At 52.6% G+C, this 22394-nt stretch overlaps 2 protein-coding genes across 4 annotated transcripts in view; one reads left to right on the forward strand and one right to left on the reverse strand.

The window, feature by feature from the left end:
* Positions 1-1023: 1023 nt before the first annotated feature.
* Positions 1024-16439, reverse strand: NOXA1 (NADPH oxidase activator 1). Its single transcript, XM_030961548.1, has 15 exons — positions 16205-16439; positions 14435-14517; positions 13044-13152; positions 10762-10896; positions 9630-9737; positions 8861-8920; positions 8265-8302; positions 7074-7215; positions 5173-5226; positions 4408-4480; positions 4218-4276; positions 2909-3078; positions 1785-1890; positions 1575-1698; positions 1024-1353 (listed from the first exon to the last, which is right to left on the reverse strand). Exons 1-15 carry the CDS (start codon positions 16376-16378, stop codon positions 1256-1258), a joined length of 1533 nt encoding a protein of 510 aa, XP_030817408.1. The 5' UTR covers positions 16379-16439; the 3' UTR covers positions 1024-1255.
* An 865-nt stretch (positions 16440-17304) lies between these two features.
* The window catches only part of EXD3 (exonuclease 3'-5' domain containing 3), a 136395-nt gene continuing 131305 nt past the window's right edge, over positions 17305-22394 (forward strand). For all 3 annotated transcript variants that reach the window (XM_030961429.1, XM_030961433.1, XM_030961430.1), the window contains exon 1: positions 17305-17352. The gene's annotated coding sequence lies outside the window, so the exon portion shown is untranslated. The remainder of the gene's footprint in view (positions 17353-22394) is intronic.

The raw sequence follows: 22394 nt of genomic DNA on the forward strand, positions 1-22394 counted from the left end.
AATATGAATGTCACTGCTCAGCCTAGCACAGTTTCCTTGGCATTCCCAGTCCTGCTGGGCTATTCTTCCAACAGTCCTGGGAGGCAACTGGCAATGGAGAGCAGTGGTGGGCACCTAACTCTGAGCAGAGGGATGACATCATCTGTATCCTGCCCTGTGCAAGATGTGCAATATTTTTGTAGTATGTGACAGAATCTCTTCCCAAAGACACTGTCAGCTGTTGTTAAAAATACTTACTGGCATATCTCAGCAGAAAAACACAAGTGGAAGTTGATTTAAGAGTTGCCAACTCTGGCTCAGGGTTTATTTTATATTCAAGTTACATAGCCAAGTTTTGCGAAGACACCAAATCCAGAACAGGTTCCAGCTCCAGGCACTTGAGTGTTTTATTTAGATCAGCCCAGCCCAGTTGCAGGAATTGGACAGGGCTTTCACCTTTGTAGCACCAGCCCAACACTGCACTTCCCAGCCAGCCCTTTCTCCAGGGCTCTCCCACAAGCCAGAGCTGCTCTGAGCAGTGGAGATTTCCACAAGTGCCTATTTTCTCTGTGCTCCAAGATCTCACCTAGGCCTTAGGGCTTCAGAAAAGTGCCCGAGGCACCTGGCGAAGGAATGGTCAGGTCCATAGCTATGTGCTATGGAAGACAGTGGTTCTCACTCATGGTGTTATCCCATTAATCCCACTGCAAACTGGCTCCAAAAGCCTTTTGAAAGAGCAGCATCTCTGGCTGGTGGAGATAAAGTTATGTGACCCGAGAGCCTGGGGAACAGGGCTCTGCCCCCTGCTCCCAGCCAGCCACCCTTGGCTTCGGGAGTGAGGCTCAGCTTTCCAGCCTCAACACAAGCAACAGGGAGAGGGGATGAAGACTTCCACCCAGAGGAACCTCCTCCCACCCAGGGGAACCTCCTCCCACTCAGAAGAACCTCCTCCCACCCAGGGGAACCTCTGCCCACCCAGCAGCCTGAGCTCGCACATGGACAATTCCCACAGCCAAACCCCAGAGCCCTCTCCCTGCTCTCTGCTCTTCACAGATACATCTTTGGCAGTGTAAGCACGAGGTAAAAAATGCCAGGTCAGGGAACAGGCTGTGGGAAATGCCATCACTGCTGGAACTGACCCCATGGATCTGAGTGGGAGATATCCCCTGTCCAGGTACAGTGGAGGTCCTGGCTGTGCTGTCTGAGGCCCAAATGAGCTGGGACGAGTCTCTCCCACCCCTGGGGGTGCAGCCAGGCAGGAAAAGGCTCCTGTTTGCTATAGGAAGGCAGCATCACAGCTGGTCTGGGTGGCAAAGCATTTGGGGAAGATGCCAGTCTTGCCATTGCATCGTCCTTCCAGCCAGTCCTCGTTCACTGGAAAACATACAGGAGCAGGAATGAGCCCTAGCCCATATGAGTGGAGTTAGTGAGAGTTTTCATGGCTGGAATTTAACTCTGGGAAAAACCCGGTGCAAGCCTGTAACTCTTAAGAGTATGTATGAACCTGAGACAGCACTTGAGAGGCCACATTTTCCCCACTGCCTCCCCAGAGCAGACTCCAAAAGCCTGGCCCAGCAGCAGGACTGGAGAGCTACCTTCAGAGAGGATATCCAGCACATCTCCCTTGCTGAACTCCAGGTCCCCTGGTCCCTGTGGCAGGTAAGAGTGCTGAGCCAGCATCTGGTAGAGAACAGGTCTGCCCAAGTGGGAGTCCGAGTCCTGCAGGAAAAAGCCAGAATGGAGGTTGCAAAGCAAAGCAGAGACTGGAGCCCAGCCCAGCAGAGACCTTGTCCCAGCCTACGTACCTGGCAACAGAGTATCAGCTTGCCCTCCATCAGCTGCTGCCACACCTTCCCCAGCTCTTCCTGTCCTAACACTGTCCCCAGCTCTGTGCCATCCAGGAGCCTGTAGCTGCAAGGGTTCATTAATGCCGAGCAAATAATTTCATTTAAAACCAAACTTGGAGGCCAGCCCAACCCTCTGCCACCCTCAGTCTTCACAGTCCCCTTTGCAGGCCAGTTCTGAGCTTGTCCCCTTGCACAGTGACATGGGGCTGCCCCACAGGCTCAGCAGGCAGAAATGGCACTGTGGGGAGTGACACTGTCACCTCCTCCCGCACAAACTTGAGGGAAAGATTCTAAACACTCGTGATGCCACTGTATGTCCCAAGGAGTGTCACAATCAGGAAGACCTCACCCCAAGATCTTCTGCCTGAGTGCCAGCTTGCTCTGCATTGACCCTGTTACTGCAAAGGCTGAACTGAGTGGGACAAAATCCAACCTGCGGCAGCCGCATCTACACAGAGTTTTTCCTTCTCTCCTCCCTTTTTCTTGACCATGGTACAGTTTCCTAGGAAAGATCCTTTAGGCTTCCAAGGTCCATAGAATCACAGAGTTGTAGAACGGTTTTGCTTAGAAAGGCCTTAAAGATAATTTAGTTTCAACCCCCTGCCATGGGCAGAGAATCTTTCACTACACCAGGCTGCTCCAAGCTCCATCCAATCTGGCCTTGAACAGCTCCAGGGATGAGGAATCCACAATCTCTGTGGGCAACCTGTGCCAGGGCCTCACCACTCTTATATTAAAGAATTTCTTCCTAATATCCTATCCAACCCAGCCCTCTGTCAGTCTGAAGCCATTCCCCCTTGTCCTGTCACTCCATGCCTTTATCATAAGTCCATCTGCAGCCCTCCCTGAGCCCTTGATGTACTGGGAGGGGATTACAATAGGAATAGCATGTGCTTCCCCACGGGCATCATGCTGTTGTCCCACCCAAAGCCCACGGTGAGGTTTGCCCTCTGGGCAGACTGTGTGCTTACATCTTTGCTGGTTTTGGCCCCAGATAAACGTTCCCAGGAGCCCACAGGCAGCTGGATGCCTGCATCCTGAGGGGAATGGCTGCTGGCCCATGCCACCCCACAGCCCCGTACCTGAGCGTGCCCCGCTGTGCCTGCTGAGCCAGCCTGTCCCGCAGCAGGGCCCGCAGGGCCGGCAGAGCCGGGGCCTCGCCTGCCCGCAGCACCAGCGAGCACTCGCAGCGCAGCCGCAGCACCGCCGGCCTGTCTGCGCCCGCGGGGGCCTCCCCGCACCTCGGGGGGACCTGCAGGGAGATGGGCTCGGTCAGAGTGGAGAATCAGAGTATCCTGAGCTGGAAGGGACCCACAGGGATCACCCAGCCCAGCCCCTGGTCCTGCACAGACACCCCAACAACCCCACCCTGTCCATCCCTGGCAGCGCTGTCCAAAGGCTCCTGGAGCTCTGGCAGCCTCGGGGCCGTGCCCATTCCCTGGGCAGCCTGGGCAGTGCCAGCACCCTCGGGGGGAAGAACCCCGACTGACTATAGAGTTCATGGACTAAGAAGAACCACAACTGACTAACAAACCCAACCGACAATATCTGCTCTCAAACCAAGAGAGGGGACCCAGGCACAATCCCTCATCTCAGTGCTGCCATGTCGCAGCAGAACACCATCAAAATGCAGACCTGAATTTCAAAGGGGGAACTCTGGATTCAAAGCATGGGATCAAATGTTCCTCCTGTGACTCAGGAATTCTGGTTTTGGTTCTGATTTTACAGGTACCTCCTAAACCCAAAATTATATGAGCAGGGCCCCAATTCCTCCAGCCAGCTGGAGAGAAGTAGCCACATTCCTCCACTGTGCTACCTTCTGGCTGAACTACACCTGAAAAAATTACCCCAAAAGCCCCAAAAACAGGTGTGGCAGAGCTGACCTGCAGCTGAGGGACAGAGGTGGTGTCCCCAGAGGGTCACAGGAGTCATTCCAGGACCATCACATGCAGGGGCTGGCAATGGCACAGAAGTACCTCAGAGAACATTACCCAACAGGGCAAATTTGAATGAACTGTGCTATCCAGACTGATAGGGACAGAAAATGGGACACAGGAAGAGGGGGAAGGGACAGCAGGGTGTTCAAAGACAACTGCCTCTTGCAAAGTGGGCTGTAAAGCATGTGCACAAGAACTCTGATGCGTTTGGTGCTCCTGGTGCCTCAGAGGGTGGCAACAGGTCAACGTTGGGCTGTCTACCAAAGTGGGATGGTCACAAACCGGGAGGAAAGACCACATGGGAGCCTCTCTTTAGAATGGAAAAGTGGTCAGAGGAAGGAGGTTTTTTCCCGGTTATTTGGGAGCAGCTCAGGAATTCTGGGCAAGAATCTTGCACTCTTCCCAGTCCTGCTCTCCTGAGGCTGTGCCAGCTTCAGCCTGTGGAACACCTCACCTTAGAGTCCACGTGGGCACTGGCATCATTGACAGAGGCATCTGCTTCCCCAGGAGGATCTGCAGAACAGCACAAAGGCAGGGGAACAGCCCTGCAGTCAGCAGAGGCTGCAGTGGGGCCACCACCTCCTCATGCCCCCTAAAGAGCAGGGTTTGGGCACAGCTTCCCCCACTGAGGGCCCAGGGATTACCTGGCTTCTGCTTCATGGGGAGGCGGCTGGGAGGCACCTGGGCAGGAGGAAGGGGAATCCCAGTGCTGACCTTCTGCAACAGAACAGCATCAGAAAGGAGAGGGCAGAAAATGGGAGCCTGGATCAGACTGGTGTGTGACAGGCTGCAGCCAGCTACAGACTTGTGGGTGTAACCCCAGAGAGAGCCTCGGGGAGAGCTGCTCATTGAATGGCTGCATGAGTGGGAGCAATAAGGCTCTTGGGGGCAGAGGTCTGGGGACACTTCCCTGGCACCCTGCTCCCTGCTGGGTTGGTGCTGGAACAGAAGGAGGCTGCTCACACTGTACTGAGGGCTCTCCCCAGTACACAGCCATGGAGCAAATGCCCAAGTGTGTATCAGGGGTTCATTTGGAGGGGGAAAAATGACAACTAAAACATCATAGCAACATCAGAACAAGCATGTGCTTGAAAACTCCTTCACAGGAAATGGGGCTGAGCTGCACCCTTCCACACTGGGTTCAGATGGAAAATGATTGGGATAATGTGTGGCTATGCCTGTGGTGGAGATGAGAGACGAAGTTCTCCCAAGTCAAAGGGATTTTTCATACTCCTAACTCTTCTGTTGCTCCCATTCAAGAGCACTTGATCTTCAGTCAATAGTCTCAGTCCTTCATACTCTAGGTTTATCTTACAGAGTTATCTTATCCTGTGATAATTTTACAGATAAATGTCCCAAATGTATGTCTTGGTCCCTCCCTCCCCCTGGTTGCAAGGTTGCCAGCTCACCCATTTATCCATCCTTGAGGCAGGCTCCAGGAGAGAGCTCGGGATGTGCAGCTTCTGCAGAGGGACATGGAGCAGAGCAGGGTGAGAGAGGAGCCCAGCAACCCCAGCCCAGCACTGCCTGTCACCCTGTGGCCACATCAATGTGCCTGAGCCACCCAAATGCTCTGTGCTCACAAACTGCTGGACAAAATCCAACAATCCTTCTGCAGCTTTTCCTGCTGGCAGCAAAGCTGCTGCTGGAGAGGCTGCAGAGGAACAGACCAAACACCCACCAAACCCCTGCTCCCAAGACAGAGCTCAGGCAGAGAGCAGCAAGGATGCCCAGGGATACCAGTCCAACAGCATTTCTGTGTCTTCTGACAATCACTGCTGCTCATTTCAACTGAGCACTGTAATTTTTTGCTTACAATGCTTTTTGTTTTCCTGTTGAGAGTCTATTTTCATTTTTTTCTACATTGAATTTCACCTGGCACTTCACTGGGCAGTCAACCAGCACATCCAAATACTTGTGGAACTGTTCCTGTTAGCTCCAGATGCTTCAGGCTCTCCCCCTATTCCTGTATCACTTAGGAATATGCTAAATGCTTATGTCACAGAAGATTTGCTGTGGGGACATAATTTTTTAAAAATGAAAGGAAGAAAAACCTGTTCCTTTATACCCAGCTTTTAATTCTGTATTTTTACCAGTCCTGAGAGCACTGCCTCAATTGCTCAAACACCTTACTGGTTTATAGTGGTCTTATGAAGAATCTTGTGACTTTTTTGAAAGATAGGCAGGTAATACATCCACTGAACCTAATCCAGGTATAGAATGGCTCTTTCAAAAAGTGAACTAGACAGGTGAGAAATGACTTCTGCCAATAAAAGATTTTCCATGTTGTGTTTATCTGTTTCTATTCAGTCTGTTTACACTACAGCTCCCTGGCCTGCAGGAAGATGTCAGATTTGTTGGGTTCTAAGTCCTTAGGACTTCCCTAGAGCCCATAAGGACTTCCCTAGGAAGCCCTAGGACTTCCCTAGAGTTCATAAATCCTGCCTGTACAGCTGAAACCATCCCCAAACCTTCCCAAAGTTCATTGAACAGAGGCACTACAGAGCAGGTAAGGACCAGCCCAGCTCCTCAGCTCCTTCAGAGCTCTCAGGGGATAAATCCTGCTCTAAATGGTGGTCCTTGGTGAGGTCTGCTATGCTACAACTCCACAATAGGATCCTCTACGGTGGAGAGCTCAGAGGCCATCCTTGAGTCTCTACAGGGGTGAATGGCAGAGGCCGGTGAGAGCCCAGTGTCAGGAAATCTGGGGCGTGTGGGAAGGAGCTCCCGAGGACTGTGCTCAGGGTGGCTGGGGCCAAGCCTTGCCCTCAGGGCCATGTCCCTCCCTCAGCACCCTCAGGGCCGTGTCCCTCCCTCAGCACCCTCGGGGCCATGTCCCTCCCTCAGCACCCTCAGGGCCATGTCCCTCCCTCAGTACCCTCTGGGCCGTGTCCCTCCCTCAGCACCCTCGGGGCCGTGTCCATCCCTCAGCACCCTCAGGGCCGTGTCCCTCCCTCAGCACCCTCGGGGCCGTGTCCCTCCCTCAGCACCCTCGGGGCCGTGTCCCTCCCTCAGCACCCTCGGGGCCGTGTCCATCCCTCAGCGCCCTCCAGACCGAGTCCCTGCCCTACCCTCAGGGCCGTGTCCCTCCCTCAGCACCCTCGGGGCCGTGTCCATCCCTCAGCACTCTCAGGGCCGTGTCCCTGCCCTGCCCTTGGGGCCGTATCCATCCCTCAGCACTCTCAGGGCCGTGTCCCTGCCCTGCCCTCGGGGCCGTATCCATCCCTCAGCACCCTCAGGGCCGTGTCCCTCCCTCAGCACCCTCAGGGCCGTGTCCCTCCCTCAGCGCCCTCGGGGCCGAGTCCCTCACCTGCCCGTCGTGGATGGCCGTGGCCCAGCCGTCTGCCGCTCTGCCCAGCACGAACACCAGGCTCCCGGCCGCCACCTCCGGCCCCGGCGGCTCCTCGGGGCGGTACCGGGACAGCACTCGGTGGTAGCCGGACTCGGCCTGCCTGCGGGGAGAGGGGAGTGCTGACCGGCCTGGGGCGCGGTGCTGATGGCTCCGAGCCACCACACTGCACCGGCCCCAGCTGGCACCGGCTGTAAGGTGAGGGTCCCGGGTTCCATTGCTGCTCTGCAGTCCAACTGGGAACAAAAGGGGCTTGGGAAACACTGATTTGCCAAATGCAGCTGCGTTTTCATTGTACTGGTAAACAATGTCAAGATCAAAACATTGATCGACACAGCCCTGAAGTACTGCTGGTGCAATATCACCGAAACAAATTACTTTCTTGGGGTTTGAACATGATTTTGGCTCAGGACACTAGGGCTGGTAGTAAGTATTTGGAATTGTCTTGGGAATTAAGATGGGAAATGTGGAAGAGGCTAACAGCGAGCCTGTTAGTTAAAGGAGCAAGAAGAAGCTGAGAAGCAAGAAGAAGCTGATAAGGAGCTTTTTCTAAAGCTGTAACTAAGGAGACTAAGAGAAGTGAGGAATTGAAGAAAGATAAGAAGAGAACTTTGCAGCTATATGAAGTATTTTTAGAAAGTTAGCTGAAGTCACTGTAATTTTTCACCAATGGTGTTATGTTGATTTATTGTAGCCAACAGTTAAGGTAGAAGAAGTATAAACAATTAGAAAGTGTATAAACGGTCAGCCATGTTCGATAATAAAGAGTTGCCATCTGAGACTGATTGTAGTCTCTGCTTTGTGTTGTGACCACCTCGACAATGACAGGGAAAGCTGAGCATCCTCTGCCACAGACCTGGGCAGGACCCACAACCTCTGTCTGCTTCCATTCCCCAAGCATGCCTGATCCATGCCGGTCTCCCAAGACCATTGAATCAAATCCTGCAAACTGCCCAGAGGCTCTTGCAGAGATACCAGGGACCTGCAGCTCCTTTGTAGCCACAGAAGCCTTTGTGTGTTTGTCATTCACTCCACCCCTGGTCAGAGTGGGTGTGGATCCCTCGGAGTCTTCACACAAAGAAGCCAGAGAATAAAAGACTTTCTGAACAGTAGTGAGAGAAGGGTAAGACCAAGGTGGGACTGAACACTCACCGCAGAGCATTGGCACTGGGTTCATAAAAGCCCTGTTTCTGTGGGAGAAACAACAGGATCTGTTTGTAACAGTGCCTCCTACAGCAGCAGTGCCACCTTACCTTCTGACTCTGCTATTTTGTCTTTACTCTTGACCCCATTTGTCATTCCACACCACCCAGAAAAAGTCTGCTGCTCCACACCTTACCAGGATGTGCCTTCTCTTCCTTCCCCTCCCTCTTTATCTCATCAGGAAGTAAGACAATCTTTTCCCCCTCCCCTGGTTCCAAGGAACTCCCAGCACAGTGGGAGGCAGCTGTGCTCACACTGACACATTTACTGATGTGATGAGCAGAGACAGGCTGAGCACAGCAAAGCACTGCTGTTTTGACATGGTGAAGATCCAAAAATGCATCTTTAAAGGGTTGGAGATTCCCATCACTAAGTCCCTTACAGACAGTGCTGAGCCTAGCTCTGAACATCCCCATGAATGCAGGCTGGTATTACACTGGTTTTACCAAGAGTCCACTCTTCCTTCCCCTGATGGTTGGATCTGAGCCCCTTTCTGGAGCTCCATGACAGCTTCGTTCCTCCTCTCACAGCCCTGTCCTGCTCACCTGAGGCCTGAGAGGCTCAAAGCCAATGTACTCATCGTTGGGAATGATGGATGAGATGACCTGTTGGAGAACAAAGCAATCAGTGAATCTAGGCTGGATGAAGAGATCCCCAAATTTCATTCAAGATTATCTGCTCAGACCCATTTCCTTCTGGCATCCCAAGGTCAGGCAAAACATGAAGCTGTACATGCAGTGGGAGAGGCAGAGCTGGATTCCCAAGACAACCTCAACCATTTGTGTCTCATTTTTTTAGTCTTTCCAAGGTTTCTTTAAAAGTATGTGAATTTATTACTTTCCCTTTCTTTTATTTATTTTGGAGCTCTCTGTTCTGACTGCACTGGTCACAGAAAAGGTCAGAGAAATTCTCTGCTGTCTTGTATTAAGGGATGTGACAAAGCATTTGTCCCCTGAGTGCCAACCTGTCCTCCTGGGAATGCAGGACTGAGCAGCAGCATGCTGGGATAATGTGCCCCTCTTAAAAACGTTATTGTCAGCAAAAGGGCAACCACGGGTTCCCAGAGTATCTGCTCAGCCCTTTCAGACTTTAAAGTGACCAAGACTGGGAAGGTATTTTAGTGCCAGTGCATTTTTTGGTAGAAGGGGTAGCAATTCTAACAAATTTTGGCTTCTGTGTCCTGACTGCCTGGACTGGCTGCAAGCTCTGTCCATCCTGCTTTGGGTGCCCACACAGCACTGCTCTCTGGAGATGGCAGAGGCAAGATTTTTTTTTTTCTGCTGCTGTTAATTATGACAATTACATGCCTGTTACCTTGGGTTTACCCAGGAAATCTTTTGAATCCAGCTGCTCAACTTCCTTCTTTCGTGGTCTGAAAAGTTCCCCAAGAGGAACCAGCATGGGCTCTAAAAACAGGTGGTCCTGGGGTGGGGAGAGCAGGTGAAGGAAAAGCCATCAATTTGCATTGAATGAAACAGCAGAACCCTGAAAAGCAAATACAGCTTAGGTGTGCAAGAGCAGCTCCAGGAAGATATTGGGGCAAAAGTTTCAGCTGTGAACTCGACAAAGGCCACTCAGGCTCCACAAAAGCAGGAGCAAACTGAGAGCTCAGCAGCCCCTCCTCAGTGTGGAGGCAAGGACTGACACTGCTGGCATGGGGTGGCTGGGAAGGGGGGCAGTGCAGGAAGGCTTATCAAACAAATCTTCTAAACAGCTTTTCTGTTTGATTTCAGATGTTTTCTGTTCAGCCACTGAGTAGCATGCTAATAGCAAATATAAATAATACACTGGAAAAGCACAAATGTGATGCCAGAAGAGATTATGAAATTAAAAACAAAGTGATGAATCCTTCAGGAAGAGTAAATCAGAGATCAGCAAATGTTTTCAGATCATAAAGGAGTCTAACAGGAAACTTTTACTTAGGAGCAGCCCTAGACACCCTTTCACACCCAACTTAAGCTCTAAAAGTGCTTGACATTAATATCTGAACTACCACCAATTGTTCCTAAGGCTGAAGGGACTCAAAAGAAGCCAGCCAATGCCATGAAAAGGGAGAATCTCCAGGCCTGCACTTGTAGGGGTTCTGCACTGAAACACTGCACAAGGAAACTGGTGTTGCAGGACAAGTACAAGTGGAACTGAGCTCCTGAACAAGAAGGACCGGGAAGCCACGTCCCCAGCCTCAGAGGTCATCCCAAAATTCTTCACTATGGTGTTTCTGGGCAGTAAAGCACCTGGGGAAGATGGAGTTCCTCAATCACCTGAAGCCCTGGTTTGGCAGAGCATCATGTACAAATGGCTTAGACTGTGCTAGCAGGTGGCCAAGCAGGTGGGTGGATGGCAGGAACATGCAGGTGTCAGGAACACTCAAACTGACAACTTTTAGCACACATCCCTGAGCTGAAGCCCAATGCACACTCCCAGGAGCTCACAGAGGTGGCCTTACCTGCACCCGCTCAAGGGCCAGCTCCAGGATTGCCGTTCTTCTTTCAGGTCTCCACACAACAGCCTTCTCCAGGGTGACCCTGGCCTCCTGCCACTGCTGCAGGTGGCACTGCACTGCTGCAGTGCTGTACAGCACCTGGAGTGGGCACAGGGAAGGGACTCAGAGGGCCAGGACCAAGGGACACCCAACACGTCCTCCTGAGCTCAGCCAAGAAACAGGGACAGGCACTAAAGCACCAAGAGTTCAGCAACAGGAGAGGCTCTCTGAGCAGCAGAGCTGGGAACATTTCACAATCAGAAATGAAAAATAAAAGGTTGAGTGTGCTGGAGCTTCTGGTCAGGGTGATGAGAGACATGAGGACAGCAGGTGAAGACTCTGGTACCACACTTTAATTCTGATCCTTCCTGCAGCCAAAAGGCCAGGAAGCTTTCCTTGGGTGTTTTTCTGCATGAAACTAGGTAATGATTTTTGTAATCCTGACTCCCTGTCACTGCAAAATAACTTAACTGAAACTATTTCATGTTGTAGTGGGCTGTGAATGTGCAAACTGTCAGCTGTAGCTTGTCACCCTTCAGCAGCATGTCAGTCTGTTCCTGGGGAAGAGCAGGCTGTGGGAGTGTTGCAGATGGGGTGCTGGGGAGCTGTGGTCTATACTGAGAGTGGGAGATCTCTCCCTGTCACTGACCAGCTGGGCCACAGCCAGAGCACTGTCAGACAGCTCCTTATCTCCTGTGATAGGGTTATCAGCTGGGAATTGAGGTGTGTACCTGGCTGCATGCCCTGCTTAGGACAAGGCTTGAGCTCATAGGATGATTTTCCTTTACTCCTTAACCATGGCAGTAGAAGACTCTGTTTGGGAGTGTGGGGAATGGCAACCCTGAGCATGTACAGGAAGTGCAGGGACAGGCCCTCTCGGGAGCCAAGGCAGCAGTTCTCACTCAGTCAGAAGTGTCACAGCCTTGCAAGAGGCAAACATTTCTGGGTTTTCAAAGCACACATGTATCTCCCACGAGGAGATCACCTGCAGCACGTGAGAGGCCGTGCATGGGGAAAGCTGATGGCACAGTTCTGCTGGAGGATGATGTTTGTGTATTTTGAAAATGAGGTCCAGGTAAGAACGAGATACAGCTGAATCAGGATGCTGATCCCAAGTCTGGAGGGCCAGCCCATGTCCTGGTGATGCCTGGAGTAAGGGCTCATGTGTCCACACCAGGAAGGGCCCCAGCCTCAGGACACTCCTGAGCCCTGCCCCTTTCCTAGGGAACTGCTCATTTCCAAGAGAAGGCAGCACTGTGGCACTGAAGCTGTTAAAGCCAGGGAGGTTTGGGTAATACCAAGGATGCCAAGGATAGCTTCCTCCTGCCAGGTATAGGGTGCTTGAAAATTGCTGAGATGCTTGGCTGGAGTTACACAATGACTCCTCACTCTCACAGAAGTAAGGAGTTAAATCCTCTTTCCTTTATCTGCTTTTCAATCTGTGTGTGTGGACTCAGAGAAAACAAAATTCACCCTTCCAGTAAAGGACAGTTTCTATGTTTCTAACTTTACATTTGTCCAAATATTACAAAAATTTACAATCAGTTCAGCCTTTGAGCTTCCTTGAACAGGATGTGGCAGGTTGGCCCTGTGTGACAGTAAGAGGTACAGGATGAAGCATTTCAAACACAGCCTGTGCACGGGGTGCAAGTTCAGGCACAGAGGGAATATTAAGATCAGTTGCTGCAGTTGAAAGAGGATTTCATGCACCTGACTTTCCTACAGCCCACATTTTGCATCAATGCTGTTCTCATCTGTCAATGAACTCTGAGAGCTGAGGAGTTCACTAAACTTCCATGTGTATTTACACCAAAGTGTAAATATTACACAGAATCCCAGACTGGTTTGGGTTGGGAAGGACCTTAAAGCTCCCAGTTCCACCCCTGCCATGGCAGGGACACCTTCTACAGACCAGGTTGCTCCAAGCCTCATCCAGCCTGGGCTTGGACACTTCCAGGGATGAGGCAGACACCACTTTGTCAGATACAGAGAAAATAAAACCCCCTCAATATAGAAATTTCTGCACACCTGCACTGAACAATTTAACTTGCAAACTGCATCATTTGCTAAACTTTCCAGAGATGATGTTGGTTTACAGCATTTATGATTAAGTTACTTTTTTTAAAGTGCAAGCAGAATATTTTTACAGTTCTAATGTACTTTCTTGAAAAAGTCTTGGGTCACTAATGCCTGCTACTGACACGCCCAACAGTGGGGAAGGATTGCTGAGCCAGGCTGACTCTTACCTCCCAGGCATAGAGGATGTGCCTCAGCCCCAGCTGCTTGTAATCAATGAAGGGATTTTCTCTTAGATGACTGAAGGCCATGTGATAGTCAGAGAGAGCTTCTTCATACCTGCAATGCAGAGGTGACACAAGAAACTGAGCCTAAAACAGCTGGAGACTGTTTAAAAAGCTTAAAAATCACACTAGCAAATAACATGTGTTCTGCTCTGCAGCCTGTGCAAGGAGAGCTGCACCAAAGATGTGTTATGAAGAGCCAAGGTTACCCACTGCTGGGAGCTCCCTGCCTGTCCCAGCAGGTGTCCCAGGAGGATTGAGGGCTGGGAAGCTGACTGATGGGGACCAGGGAGGGCACACACATGGCCAGAGCATTGAAATTGAGAAACTTGAAATGTAGAACTTCAACATTTAGAAATTTAGAGAACCTCTGTGGATAAGGAGGATATTAGTCTGAATTTAACTATGCAACTGAAATCCAAGCAGGTGCCCACTGAGGCTGCAGGTGGTGAAAGGAAGGGCCCAGGAAGGGCTGTGCAGTGGGCACCTGGCCAAGAGAAGGTGCCCAGGTGGGTGTTGGTGGGTGGGAGCAGCTTCTGATGAAGGAAGGAGCCCTGGGGGCTGGAGGCCATCAGCTCTTTGGGCAGGAAGCAGCTGCCAGCTGTGCTGCCCCTGCAGTGGCTGTGCTTGGGGCACATTTGCTTCTGCTGCTGGTGGAGCAGCTCCAGAGAGCCACAGCCCCTCTCCTGGAAAAGCCAGAACTGCTCACTTTGACTCCCTTCCAGAAATAAAGACAGGCATTTTATGGAGATTAAGGTCTGGGAAATATGGGGAAAACAAGGGGAAAGACAATAGCTGAGCTCAAAGGTAAGACAAGATCTGTAAAATACTTCACCCAGCTCCCTGAGGAGCATGTCACTGTGATTTAACCATGGAAACAATGAGTAATCAATCCCATGACACTTCTGGAGAAACCTCAATATTTTATCAGTGAGACTGAGATCAGGCCCCCGAAGTCTGCTGGCAGCAGAGTGTGCAGGCTGCATTTTTAGGAAGGCCAGACTCATGTGTGTCATGTGAAGACACACCAAGCAGCACAATTATATTTTTTAAAATTTCTAGAGAAAATCTGAATGGCAACATAACATTGTGGGAGCCTTGCATCCAGGAGTCTCTGTCTGTAGGGGACAGCAATGCCATGTGCCAGCCACCCCAGAGTTGTGCAGCTCTTATCAGAGATAAGACTTGCTGACCTGTGACAGGGTTTCCAAGGCTGAAGCACATCCTGTGAACCCTGTGAGGTTGCTGGAAGAAGTGAATTTTGGAATCAAAGAATCATTTAGGTTTAGGAATAAAGGAGAGAACCAAAGACTGCACTGGCTGTGCACCTCACTCACATTTCCAGCTGCAGGTGGACAAATCCTCTCTGGAAGTAGCCCACAGCCAGGGAATTGTCCTTCTCAATGGTTTTATTGAATGCCTGAGGAGAAAAACACAGGCAGGGCCCAGCTGGGATGTGTCCTGTCAGTGCCTGGGCACACACACCCAGCCAGCGCCGTCCCAGCTGCCCTCACAGAGGCAACCCCTGGGCTCCTGCCCAGCTCTGAGGGCTGGGCACAGCTCCCAGCCATCCTTCAGGTCTTGGCTCTGTGTGAGCTGAGCTGCAGGCTTTTATCCCTCCTTGCTTCGATGGACTGGACATAAATGAGCTGCATTGGCCATCTGGCTTAAAATGGGAAAACTGTAGCCTGAAGCAGAGTTGGCCAGTGGGAGCAGCGGGACTGGCCAGGCTGGGGAAGGCTGAGGTGATGAAAGAGTGAGAGGGAGGAAGCTGCAGGGCTTCTCACAATGGCCTCTAAGTCAGTATTTCTGCTTCGGTGCCCCAGCTAAAAACAGGCAGTGCTTGTGGTAGCAGCTCAGGGTTCAGTGTGCTGGGAGAGCCAGGAGTCCTCCTGGGGCAGCATCAGGGGTGTGCTCCTTCCCTTGCCACTTGTTATGGGGACAACAAGTGCTGAAAGCCCAGCCCTCCTGCCCTGCTCTGCAGGGGAAGGTGAGTCCCTGTGACCCCACACACCGTGCTGGAACGTCTGCCTGCCTGGGCCATACCTGAAATAACAACAACCAACCCCTGATCCACACGGAAGTAGAGCTGAGCTTCTTCCCAGTCCCTGCCCCTTGACTGGGGCTCGGAAGTCTCTCCTGAGCTCTCTCCCTCACCTCCATGGCCCCACTGTGTCCCAAACAGCCACTGCCTGCCCAGGGCTCCACTGCGCTGCCCCAGCCTCTCAGCACAGCCTCAGCTGCTCCTTACGCTGTTTGAGAAAGGTTTATCTCCTCCTGGAGACAGATGAATGAATGGATGTGCAGACACACCAGGTGCTGTCACAAAAAGGCTTTTCCTCAGGGCACCTCCTCTCCCTACGCAAGGGCAGTGGTTTTCCGGCACAGCAGCTTTGTTCTGGCAGTCTCCACAGCCAGGCAACATATTTGTACTTTCAAAGTACACCCATCTCATGTCTAAACCCACGGCTACAGAACAGCTATTGGACAATCTTTTCCCTGCTTTGATTTAAAGCTACAACACATTTTTAATTTATTGTGCATGTCCAGTGGGTTGAGGTCTTCTCTTGGAATCAGGCAGGCTGAGCTTTGGAGGCATGGTTTTCACATGATAATGAGCTAAGTTCACCTAAAGGACAGGATTTTAACTGATATAGCTTTAACAAAAGTTAAGGTATATTGCCAGATGCAGTTTCCAGTATCTAATTTAACTACTCTCTATTATCTTGTTTCAAAATGATTCTGCCCACTGATCTGGATTTTCATAGTATTTAGAGAACCATGGAATCACAGAATCATTAAGGTAGGAAAAGGCCTCAAAGATCAAGTCCAACTGTGAACCGGGCATCACTGAGTGTACCACTGAACCCTGTCCTCGACGGCCACATCCGCCTTTTTAACTTCCACCTTTTTCACTTTTCTGTGATTCACTCAGCTAAACCTTTTCCTCCAACCATTCACCCTTCAACATCCCCACTGGACACGCAGGACACGAAACGCCGGATTCCAGATCTACTTTCTACATCGTTCCCCCCGAGGCGGACCCGGGGAAGCCGAGCCGCCCATGCCCGGGATCCCCCCGCGGGGATCGCCCCGCTCCCGCTCACCCGCAGGGCCGCCTCGGGCCGCCCGGCCAGCAGCTGCACGCAGCCCACGTTGAAGCAGATCCTGGCCGGAGGCTCCGCGATGCCGCCGAACGCGTCCAGGGCAGCGTCCCAGTGCCCGCGGTCCGCCGCCCGCACGGCCTCGTGCCAGCGCCGCACCAGCTCCCGGTACGCCATGGCCGGGCTGCGGGAACGGGGACCGGGAACGGGAAACGGGACCGGGAACGGAGCCGCGCGGGGCCGCACCTGCCGACTGCCCGCGCCTCACCTGCGCCGCACCTGCCGGGGCGGGGCCGGAGAGCACGGCCGCCTCTGCCCGCTCCGCTCCTCCCCTGGGCGGCGGGAGGAGACACCGAGCCCGCCATGGGACACGGACCCCACAGTGGGACACGGACCCCACAGTGGGACATGGGCCGGGAAGAGGGGACACTGGAGACCGGAATGGGACACGGACCGCATAGTGGGATATGGACCGGGAAGGGGGGGGACACTGAGCCTGGAATAGGACATGGACCTGGGAGGGGCGGAGAGGGGGACACGGACCGCGGGAAGGGACACGGACCCCGGGAAGGGACACGGACCGCGGGAAGGGACACGGACCGCGGGAAGGGACACGGACCGCGGGAAGGGGGGACACGGAGCCCAGGAGGAGAGACAGAGCCCGGAATGGGACACGGCGCTGGCAGGCGGCCGGAGCCGGCGGGGCAGAGCGTGAGGGCGGCGGCCACAGCCGAGCGGGCACCGGGGGGTGCTGCTGGCTGAGGGCACCAGAGGGCACCTGACCAGCCGCTAGAAGCGAGCCCGCGGCCAGCGCTGCCGCGGCCAAAGAACCGCTTTGGGAGCTTCTTTGAATAAAATATTTAACGTAAGTTTAATACAGTAGATAATCTCACGGCGTGTGTGGATGCGAGTTAACTGCAGTACGTACGGCAGCACAGGCGGCGCCGTACTCTGTAAATACGGTACAGCCCCCCCCGGCCCGGCTCGCGCGCTGCCGCGGCCGACATCGCCCCCTGGCGGTGCCGCGTCTCGGTGTCCCGGAACAGGACACCGATGAGGGCGCGGCGCCGTGCGCGAGACGTTCCGGGACCGCTGGCGTTTGCGGCGCGGAGCGGCGGGGAAGAGTTTAGGCGACGGACCGGCGGTGCCAGGTGAGTCCCGGGCGGGCCCGGAGCGAGCGGGACCGGCCCGGTCTGGCCCGGCCTGGCCTGGGCACCTGCACCGGAACGGGACCGGCCCGGCCTGGATACTTGCCCGGGAACGGGCCCGTGCAGCTCGGCTGCCCAGAGGAGCGGCGAGCGGGCGGCGCGGCGGGGCTGCTCCCGGGCTCCGCATGGCGCCACGAAGCGGCTCCGGGGCTGGCGGGCCTGGCCGGGCTGAGGGGCTGGGCCGGGCCGAGGGCTGGGCGAGGAGCCGGTGCCTGCGGGGAGCGGGGCGGAGAGCACGGCCAGGAGCAGCGGGGATTGACCTTCAGGTCCCCGGGGCGGCGGGACGGAGTCACAGCGGGCACGGCTGGAGCGAGTTAAGGGCAAGTTTACAAAGCGGAGACATCCGCGGCAGCCCTGCGGTGCGGCTCGGGGGTTGCGGTCTGAAATAAACTGGTTGGGCTCCCTGCCACTGATCGGAAATGTTACAGAGAATGGGAAAGAAGAGTCAGTGGAATTGGAAGTACCGCGAGTATTGTCCACACGTGGAAATATAAAATGTGGTTTAGAAAAAGAAAGACAGTTTGTTAACGTGATGTCAGCAGCAGGAGTGGAATAAAATGAGCGGCTAAAATGTTGTGTCTAATTAGATCCTGCAGATGCAATGAATGTAAAGATTAAAGGCTGACCCATGTGTGGTTGGAAAGGACCCCTCTGGTGCTCCTTCTTGGGAAGGGATTTCAGCATCTGAGCCAACTGATGAATGCTTAGAACCACGGACTTGCATTTTCCGAGGACTTGAACTCTAGTGCAACTTGACAAGTGAATTCAGCAGGTGGGGTTGCCATACAAAATGTAAGAATGGCCTTAGGACAGACTGTGCCTCAGCTGTGAGGTGGATGGGTGGGAACCAGCTGCTCTCTACACCTTGGTTCAGTCCCTGCCTGAGCCCAAAGCAGCTGGGCCACCTTTGCTGGTCGGGGTCCCTGCTGACACAGAGGGGACATGGCAGGGACAAGGTGCTGCTGGCCTGCCTGCCTGGGTGGTTCCACGTGGCAGAAGGATCTTGATACCATGTCAGCTTCCACCACAGGCACTGCTGGGGGTGCAGGGGCACGGGCAGGACACAGGTGCATCGGTGGCACCATCTGAACTGCACTGCTGGGGGAGGAGTTGATTTTTTGTGTGGTTTGCAGTTTTTCTAAAGAAAATCAAGCTGCAGTGACCGTGTGTGTGCCCATGGTTAGAATGGGCTGTCAGGGCACCTGTGTTTCCAGGAGCCCTCCAGTGAGATGGAAAAATCCTGGGGAGTTCAGGGCAGGCCACAGAAATGCTCTGGTTCTTGAAAATAAGCCCTGAATAAGCTCAGCTTAGTCAGACACATTCAGGAGAAGAGAGCTGAGGAGTGACTCAGGCACTCTGGAAATCCATGCCTGTGGGAAGCTCTCCCACACCTGGATCTTGTCAGCCTTCCCAAAGCACACAGTGGGATCTGCTGACTGAGGCACAGCGACACAAATTCTGTTAAATGTGACCTGGGTTCCCAGCAGTGGTGCAGGGTAATTACAGGAGGAGTTGGGGCAGAGGGGAAGGCCTGGCAATGTTGGGAGCTCCCTTTGAAGGGTTTCAGGGCTGAAGGTGTGCTCAGAGCAGACTCCTGGGCAGTTCTGGGGGCCAGGCCAGTTTGGGCAAGCAGTAGGGCAGAAACAATCACATTTTAACATCTGGAGCAAAACCAGCAAAATGCATCTTCTGCAACGTAAATGCTCCATCAGAGAAGCTCTGGCTGGAGTTCCTGCAGCAGCAGTGCTCCCTGCAGGAATGCTGGCACTCAGCTGCTGGTGGCAGTTCAGCAGTGAGAACACTCCTCTGGTGGTGCTGCTCACACAGAGCCCCTCAGGTCAGCATGGGCTGCACACAGCCTGTGCAGACACAGCAGGACTAAACTGAACACTTGAAATTGCTCTTTTCCACTGCAAACAGCAACTGGCACAGCTGGAACCAGTGCAACTTGTGGGGTTCTCCAGAAGCAGCATGGAGAGAGGTGAGAGGCAGCAGGGAGAGCTCCCTGTGCTGGGAGTTCCCAGCTCTGAAGTGGTGCAGAGGGATCCTCACACAGAGGTGAATGTCAGGTCACAGAGGCTCAGTTATACTCAGACAACCAAAGCAGCTGCTCCTGTGAATAAATAATTTACCTAAACATGCATTAAATAACTTGCTGATGTGTGCAGGGATGTAACCTGGGAGGAGAGGGAATGACATAGGACACTTCTGGGCTAATGACAAAGACATTTTATTGGAATTAAGAATGTTCTTCTGGACCAAGTTTTAGTAATTTAATTCAAAAGCTAATTACTGAGTCTGTGTAATATGTCTTTAAATAAAAATATATTTTTTGTAGTTGTCTGAGGATTCTTGGTGCTCTGGCAGCCTCCTCAAGCAGCTCCCTTGGTAACCAGGGGCACTGGAGGGAGAGCTGGTCACGTAGGAGCTGACGAACAGGAACAGGACATGTGCCAAGGGCTGAACATCCTGCAGATTCACATGTTCATCTCTCATCTGAATGAATGTAATAAATTGATACAGTGTTGGAGGAACTATGGCAGATGTCAGTGATAACAGTCTGAAAAAATCTCACAGAAAAATGAAAGAAGGGGGTGTGTATATGTGGGATATTGGAAGTCTGGAAAGCTGTGTTCCCAGAGGATAAAAGTCTTTGACTCTTTTGGAGTACATGTGGAGGCTGGGTGTTGCAATGTGACCCAGTGGCATTAACTTGGGCCTGGCAGGTGAGAGCCTTGTCCAGGTGTTTGAGGTCAGGAGCAGTATGTCCTTTTCCCCTGTGCTGACTGAGCTCCCTGCTGGGAGACCTGGGGCAGATCCTGCTTTGTGGGCTGCAGGTGAGAATCAGGCAATGAGCCCTGCCTGTGTCATTAGCAGCTCACTCAGGCCCAGCTTTGCCACTGACTGGGCTCTTGCTCTGGGCACAGCCCCTCGTGCTGGCTCTGAGCAGACCTGTTCGAGGGTTGAGGCAATTGCTTCTGTCAAAGACATTTCTACAGAAGGAAAAAAATTCATGTGTTGCTAATTCTTACAGAACAATGCTCCTTGCAGTTTCTTCTGCAAGGAATAGGTGGAAATGCAGGTAAAGAAAGATGAAGTGTTTTGGAATCTGGTCAGACCAGGAGCAGTTAAAGACTCTCCAACTTCTGTCTGAGCCCCTGTAACACATGAGGGTTCTGTGCCTTCTCTGACCCTATCCCATGGACAAGGTTGTGTATTCCTTGTACCTGCCACACTGTGAACGTGGAGAAGGAATTTGCTAATGAAGAAAAAGGAGATATAAATAAGAAGAATGGAAGAATTAAGCAAAGAAAAAGTCAAATTTCTGTTGTGTAAACATTTGAACAGTAACAGCCCAGAAACCAATTTGAAACTGACATATCAGGAGTGGTTCCTGCTGGTGTCCTGCTCTGGGGCTGCCCCTGCTTGTCCTGGTAGCAACTGACATAAAAAATGCATCAGACTCTTTTTCTTGTCATAATATAGCAGCCAAAGTCTCTGCCCAGTGCTTCAGTCCATCTCTGAGTCTGTTTGGGAGAGCAGAGCTGCAGCTGTGTCTGCACAGGTGAGCTCTGGCTCCTGTGCATTGTTGTATCCTTGTCCCACGCTACTGAGCCAGGGCAGGAGACACTCCAGCTCTACATGGATTTAATGCCTCTAAATAATTTCCTCTTTGTTACAGCTCTGCCACGGGTATGGTCACATTTCATGTTAAGCGTGAATGTGTGGCTGCTGTCATTTTAGACTCTTTTGATTAATGTAACACTTTTTTTTGCCTATTCCATGGTTTGTGATACCTGCACAATGTGATTTATTCTTGGCTGTTGCTCATCTTGCCTTCAAAAGCAGAGTGCCTAACAAGGGGTTACCCTGACAGCTCTGCACACAGCTGTGGTTCACTTACTCATTTCAGTGCATTTTTTTTACACTTTTTATTGTCTGCTGAATAGGATGCAGGTCTAGTTCAAAAGAGACTGTCTAATAATTTTTGATTTTACACCAATTCACTGAGCCTTGTTTGGGTTACATGTTCATGAAAGAAAAATCTCTTTTTCAAAACAGCCAGGACACTGTCTGCCCACTGCTGATCTTTGTAATGTCAAACTCTGCCTGAATCTCCTCAAGGAATAAGCTGTTTTGTCAGGAAGAGAGTTGGCTGGAATGCAGCAGTGCTGTGAGGAGTGTTTGAACACAGGAGGGACTCAGCACTGCTTGGGAAGCTTTATCAAACTGCTCCACGTGGGTTCCTTGGGTTATACAATTGCCTGCACACTTTTGGAAAATATTCCTGGGGGACTTGAATCTCCCAGTGTTAGAAACTGAAAGGAAGTGAGTTTGGCTCTTTGAGGGCAGTGCAGTTGGGCTGTGCAGGCTCAATCTACAGTTTCAGCTGGAGCAGGGCAGGTTTTTGTTACCTGTGCGGCTGAGGGTGTCCTCCAGGGCTGTTTGTGAGCAGTGCTGGCCACTGGGCCATTGCAGGCATGGAGTGGAGCTTTGCTGGAGGTGTTGTTCTTGTTGAAGTGGATAACCCGTGTGGGAGAGGGTGCTGGTTCCCTGCATGCTTCATCACATTGGTAACGTGTTCTTAGACTTTGGTGACCCAAATGGAATTACAGAATCTCCTGAGCTGGAAGGGACCCACAGAGATCCCCCAGCCCAGCCCCTGTCCCTGCCCAGACCCCCCACAACCCCACCCTGTCCATCCCTGGCAGCGCTGTCCAAAGGCTCCTGGAGCTCTGGCAGCCTCGGGGCCGTGCCCATTCCCTGGGCAGCCTGGGCAGTGCCAGCACCCTCTGGGGGAAGAACCTTGCCCTGAGCTCAGCCTGAGCTGCCCTGGCCCAGCCCCAGCCGTGCCCTGCTCCTGTCCCTGTCCCAGAGCAGAGATGGGAGCTGCCCCTGCTCTGCCCCCTGGGAGGAGCTGCAGATTCCTCTGAGGTCTCCCCTCATTGCACCTCATGATCTTAACATTACAGTAAAAATGCTTA

This window comes from Camarhynchus parvulus, chromosome 17 (assembly GCF_901933205.1).
Source record: "Camarhynchus parvulus chromosome 17, STF_HiC, whole genome shotgun sequence".
Lineage (NCBI taxonomy): Eukaryota > Metazoa > Chordata > Aves > Passeriformes > Thraupidae > Camarhynchus > Camarhynchus parvulus.

What these genes read in the sequence shown, in the direction of transcription:
- NOXA1 (XM_030961548.1), bottom strand. Translation starts at nt 16,378, where the DNA reads ATGGCGTACCGGGAGCTGGTGCGGCGCTGGCACGAGGCCGTGCGGGCG. An exon ending in TGGCCCTTGAGCGGGTGCAG is followed by an intron (nt 9,738 to 10,761) that starts GTAAGGCCACCT and finishes TCCCCACCCCAG; the next exon opens with GACCACCTGTTTTTAGAGCC. An exon ending in CCCCATGAAGCAGAAGCCAG is followed by an intron (nt 4,277 to 4,407) that starts GTAATCCCTGGG and finishes GCTGTTCTGCAG; the next exon opens with ATCCTCCTGGGGAAGCAGAT.